The sequence below is a fragment of the Rhinopithecus bieti genome, unplaced genomic scaffold (genome assembly GCF_001698545.2).
Source record: "Rhinopithecus bieti isolate Rb0 unplaced genomic scaffold, ASM169854v2 scaffold_74595, whole genome shotgun sequence".
Lineage (NCBI taxonomy): Eukaryota > Metazoa > Chordata > Mammalia > Primates > Cercopithecidae > Rhinopithecus > Rhinopithecus bieti.
The window spans coordinates 373,261-379,298 of record NW_016827607.1 but is presented as its reverse complement, the minus strand read 5'-3'; the positions used below and the strand labels follow the sequence as shown (position 1 = coordinate 379,298).

At 52.8% G+C, this 6,038-nt stretch overlaps 1 protein-coding gene across 1 annotated transcript in view; it reads right to left on the bottom strand.

The window, feature by feature from the left end:
- Positions 1-202: 202 nt before the first annotated feature.
- BCL7A (BAF chromatin remodeling complex subunit BCL7A) overlaps positions 203-6,038 on the bottom strand; it is a 43,818-nt gene continuing 37,982 nt past the window's right edge. The window contains 1 exon segment of the mRNA XM_017864000.1: positions 203-3,158. Within this exon segment, the coding sequence (XP_017719489.1) occupies positions 3,087-3,158 (72 nt within the window). The 3' untranslated portion in view covers positions 203-3,086.

Genomic DNA, 6,038 nt, shown 5'->3' with positions numbered 1-6,038 from the left:
GGGTTGCCTGGCATCCAGTTGGTGCTTAATAATGGCAGCTCTTATGACTCTGGAAGGCAACAGCTCCTGTGTGCAAGGAACTTGTGTGTCTTGTAGAATCAGGGCCACACGGCCATGCACGAGAGGCCGGAGCAGCTAGAGAGGGACAATGTCACCATCGATCTGATTTTACTTACTTAAAATGTGACAAAACCACAAGGTATTCATGATTTGAAATTTTTATTTTCTGAAATGAAACCATTGTACATTGTACAAACCATATCTACTGATGGAATAAATAAGTGAAAAATTATACTGCTGTACAACACACCAAAAAAAAAAAGTCTTGAGAGGGGAAAAAAATTAGGTAACGGTGAAAAAAGGTCTTTATGCCTCTAACCAGGTTCTCGGCGATTTAATGAACATTCCAAACCATGACACTGTTTGCTAATGGGAGGTCACCACCCTAGAGGAATCGGTCCACAGCCTTCCGGGTTGTAGGTGTAAGTGCCAGCACTTTGTGGAATGTTAGCCGCAGCTTCCCCGACTTTAAGTTTTGGGGGAAATTAGGTTTGCCCTGGGAGCCCTTGAGGCCACGGGGCCTGATGTCCACGGAAGGCTTTTGCTCGGGATCCCCCGCCCCCTGGCTCGAAGCTGAAAGGTCTTAGATTCTGTGGTGGGGGGAGTGCGAGGGGTGCAGGGTGGGTGGGGGGCAGCAGCTCAGAGGAGCGACTGCGCCAGGGAAGGAAGCACATCGGATTTTTGCAGTCTCGTCATTCTGCGTGGAAGGCCTTCTTGGCCAGCGTGGAGTGCAGGGCTGCTGGCGCTTTGCCTGGCGTGGCCGTGGTGGGGCCCAGCTGGTCCCAATCGCCGGCCCATTCCTACCTTCAGGCACTTCAGAGAAATACTAGTGACAGCCTCAGTACGGTGGACGTCGTCTTAGTCCTCACCTGCGCCAACTCCCCTTGCCTGTCCAGAGAGGCTGCTGCCAACCGCAGGGCCACCTACGCCTCTCTGTTTCTGTAGATGTGTGTTTCATTCTCCTTCAGCTGTCTTGGTTGTAGCCTCTCGTTTCCCAAAAAAGAAAAGGAAATAAATATCCAAATTCATCTCTCACCAAAATGGAGTTTTGCTGCAAAGAAAAATGTGACTCTAACTCTACGGGATCTGGAGGTAACGCCGCCTTGAGATGCGTGGAGAGGAACCGCATCAGGTAGGTTCTGCGCCAGGGTACAGGACACAGTTCTCAACAAAACTGACTGCCTAAGGGGCAAAATTGATAAGTACAAGGATTTTTTTTTTTTTTTTTTAAGACAGAAACCTTTCGGCATTGCTAACTTCAACATTAAGATTTTCAAAGTTTGTTTTTTTTTCCCTTTTTTCAGGAGACATTTTGCATGAGGTATTTGAAATTCAGGAACATTTTGATTCTTCTTGAAGTGCAGGAAATAGACAGGATCCCTTGAAAAAAAATAAGAGCCTCACCCTCAGAAACTCTTAAAAAATGGAATCCAGCAGACACTTCCCGTGATGGTCAGGAGAAAGATCCACACATCAAAGGTGGTACCTGAATATGCACCAATTAGCCCCAAAAAACAACAAAACCCGCAACCCCCACCCCCCCGGTAACACACAACTCAAAGGGAGTCAGAACTCCAGTGCAGTAAAGAAAGCTTAGGAAAAGGTTTAAGGTCTGAGGAGTTCATATATTAATTAAGAGCAAACCAGGCCTCAGAACCAAACAATTAGGCAGTTCGTCCAAGGGGGCATCTCCGTTCAGTGAGAGGAAGCTGTTCCAGCGCAGGTGCGGGATGGGAGGGAGGGGAGATTGCGTCTCTCCTTTCTGGAGGGTGTGCAAATCTTTCCAATTCCTCGACGTCTTGTTTGTGGCCTTCGAGGCCCAGCCATCAAGGCCCGCTCCCTGGTGGGGACAGACGGCATGTTCCGGGGATGAGACACGGTCCAGCTGTTGGCTCTGAGAGTCAGAACAGCCTGCGAATAGGAAAGCACATGGATTCTGACCGCTGCGATCCTGCCTCTCTGGGGCACCGGCTGGGGCGTCGGGGGAGGCAAAGGGCAGCAGGTGACTGTGGATTTGAAATCCAAGCGACGTCCTATGAGAGAAAGTTCAGCACCAGCTAATCCTGCCGCCGGCTCCCAGCCTCCCCGGCCCACTCAGTACCTTAAGGAGACAGCCTTGCAGTCAGCCAGAGAAGCCATTTCGTATTCGGAGGTCTGGGAGAAAGCAGTAATGGGGGTGGTGGTGGTGGTGCGGGGGGCAATAGAGAGGAAGTGCCAGAAAATTCCAAGGGCTTTGCATGTCCGTCTGGGCCATGGTGGGCTTGGAGACGCCCAGTCCTGAACGCCCCAAGGAGGGGACAGCACAGTGAGTGCCCAGCCTGATCCAAGGAGCCGAGCCCTTGGGGACTATGCCCCAACACTTGCATGTCCTTGGGCCCTGGTGCCTGGTACTTGGGGCATGCCTAAGGTCCCCCTGCACCTGCAAACCAGGTGGGCTAAGGAGCTCCTCCGCTCCACCCTGCCTGCTCCGATGAAGTCCTGGGGCAGGGAGGAGAGCGGTGAGTAGGGTGGCAGCTGCTGCCCGAACCAAACCAAGAGGGCACTTTGCAGAGGGGGATGCAAGAACCACCAGGATACATGCCAGAGGTCACCTCAAGGGCACAAGGCACAAAAAAAGAAAGCGGAAGGAATCGGTTGAACAGTGAAAAGCCCCGCCGAAAAGCGTTCCTGATCAGTACCACCCTCCAATAGCTTATATCGTTACATAGAGAAGTGGGGAAAAAATACAGCAGCAACACAAATGGAATCCTGGCTTCCGAGACAGTGTGCAGACACTCCTGAGCTGTCAGCCCCACCTGCCTCCCCAAGGACAGCCCCTTAAAGGTTTGAGTGTTTTGCTTCACAGCAGAGTTCTTCAGTGTCTGAGAAGTGACGCCGTTCTGGGTCTTCTTGGATTTGCACTTGGTAAACTTGAAACGTTAGTAGTTCTGTTCGCACCCAAGAGGAATCGCTGGGGCAAAGTTGCTCTAGAATTAATTGCTGATGTACCTTCCACGGAACATGGATCGGAGGCTTTAAAGCATCGTCTACATCTCTTCGGAGTTTTGTTGAGAGGCCTCCAGTTTCATCTTTTTAGAGGGTGGCACTCCTTCCAAATCCTTGGGGAGAGAAGTAAAGGGGAACACAGGTTAATAGGCCAGGAGGGCAAGTTAGGCTGGGCGTGAGGCCGAAGGTCGGCCCAGGAAGGAACCGAGGGAGGGCGGCTTTGTGGTTCAGACCAGCAGTTCCAGACCCGAGGCCCAAGCGTGGACTCCAGAGAGTTAGAGTTCGAGGACCTATGGAGACCCTCACACCCGAACTCTTCCTGGAGCTATAGAGCGCGGTGTCCCCTGGCCCCTGCCTGGCCCTATCACAGGCCAATGGCTGGTAACTCAGGAGGTTTCCTACACTGCTGCCTTGGACCCTAGGCTCTCCCCACTCACTCCGACTGGACCGGGAATTGCTATCATCCATCTTCCCATCTGTGATTTAATTGCTAGGGTGATTACTCGTGATTATTGGTTCAAGTTCACCTTTCCAAGTTTTTTTTTTATTGTTGAGACTGAGTCTCACTCTGTCCCAGGCTGGAGTGCAGTGGCGCAACCTCGGCTCACTGCAACCTCCGCCTCCCGGGTTCAAGTGATTCTCCTGCCTCCCAAGTAGCTGGGATTACAGGCATGCGCCACCACGCAAGGCTAATTTTTGTATTTTTAGTAGAGACGGGGTTTCACCATGTTGGCCAGACTGGTCTCAAACTCCTGACCTCAGGTCATGTGCCCACCTCAGCCTCCCAGAGTGCTGGGATTACAGGTGCGCACCACCACGCCTGGCTAATTTTTAATATTTTTGGTAGAGACAGGGTTTCACCATGTCTCCATGTTTCACCATGTTGGCCACGCTGGTCTCAAACTCCTGACCTCAGGTGATCCACCCGCCTCAGCCTCCCTGAGTGCTGGCATTACAGGCGTGAGCCACTGCACCAGCTTTTCCAAGTTCTTTTTACAATTTTTTTTAAGAGATAGAGTCTTGCTTTGTTGCTCAGGCTGGGGTGTAGTGGTCATCATAGCTCACTGCAGTCTCGACTTCCTGGGCTCAAAGGATCCTCCTGCCTCAGCCTCCTGAGTAACTGGGACTACATGCATGTGCCATCATGCCCAGCTAATTTCTTTTAAAAAGTTTTTTGTAGAGATGAGGTCTTGCTATGCTGCCCAGGCTGGTCTCGAACTCCCAGGCTCAAGTGATTCTCCTGCCTCAGCCTCCCAAACTGGTCGAATTACAGGTGTGAGCCATGATGCCTGGCAATCTCTCCAAGTTCTAAGGCTATCTCCCAGAGGCCCAGACCGACTTTGCCATGTAGACTCCTGCTCCTCCGGGGCTGGGCACAGTGCCTGGTCCGAGCTGGACTCTCAGCATTTGCTGGGTATACATATATGTGTGTGTGTTATTCTGGGGGAAAGGGTCTGTAGTTGTCAGGAATTCCCAAGAAACCCAGGACCCCAGAAAAGGTTTAACACTCACTCATCCATCACACAGTTGTCTTGGGCATCTCAAACCTAACCTGTCACCTGAGACCAAACTCCAGACCGCAGCTGTCCTAACTGGTGCTCCCCATCAGCCTGGGAGAAAGCCCCAGGCCAGGATAGCCCCCTGAAGCCCCATCTCCGCCCGCACACCTCCCCCTCACCCCTGGCCTTGCTGATGGAGTGCCTTCCTTGCGGCCAAGAACACGGCCCCAGCGACCTTCCTCCGATAGAAACCACACACAAAATACAAAGCATTCTGCAACTTTCCTACTGACTTCTGAACAAACGCAGTTCCTCACCAGGACCAAGAAGGCCCTAGTGACCAGCCTGGCGCCCACTTCGTCCCTCATCAGGCCATTCTCTTCCTCACCCACGAGGTTCTGGCCTCCCCGGCCACCCTGGCCTCTCTTTCATTCTTCAAGCTGGCTCCTGTCTTGAGGTCTGTGCACCTTGGTCTGCCCCTGCCTGGAGAGCCCGCTGTCCCAGCCTGGGCCCCCTTCATGTCCGGCTCACAGCCAGCCCCTCCCTGCTGATGCCAGCCACAACACCCTCTACCCATGGCCTGTTCTGCTGCTGCTGCTTCTTTTTTTTTTTTTTGACATGGAGTCTCGCTTTGTCGCCCAGGCTGGAGTGCAGTGGCACAATCTCGGCTCACTGCAAGCTCCACCTCCCAGGTTCACACCATTCTCCTGCCTCAGCCTCGTGAGTAGCTGGGACTACAGGCGCCCGCCACCACGCTGGGCTGATTTTTTGTACTTTTAGTAGAGACGAGGTTTCACCGTGTTAGCCAGGATGGTCTCTATCTCCTGACCTCGCAATCCACCCGCCTCAGCCTCCCAAAGTGCTGGGATTACAGGCACGAGCCACCATGCCCAGTCTTTGTTTTGTTTAGGATCTCACTCTATTGCCCAGGCCGGAGTGCAGTGGCTCAATCACGGTTTACTACAGCCTCAACTTCCTGGGCTCGTGATCCTCCCACCTCAGCCTCCTGAGTAGCTGGGACTACAGGCGCCTACCACCACGCCGGGCTGATTTTTTGTATTTTTAGTAGAGACAGGGTTTCACCATGTTAGCCAGGATGGTCTCGCTCTCCTGACCTCGCAATCCACCCGCCTCGGCCTCCCAAAGTGCTGGGGTTACCGGTGTGAGCCGCCGCACCTGGCCAGCCTGTTCTGCTTCTTCACATCACCCTGTTTCTCTCTCACGGCACTTAGTGGGACTCCGTGACCTGCTTGTATCTGCTTATCCTGGGCCTGCTGTCAGCCCCAGCGTGGCAGGGAGGGACTAGGTATAGCCCCTGGTCCATGGTGGGTTCTCAGAGATCAATGTTGCAGAGGCCTCAAGTAGGACATGTGATGGACTTGCAGAGATGGTGATATGAGCTCCTTCTGGGGAACCCTGGGAGCAGGGATCGCAGGGAGTCAGGAAGGCTGCCTTTCTGTCCTCTTTTCTGTTTTTTTTTTTTTTTTTTTTTTT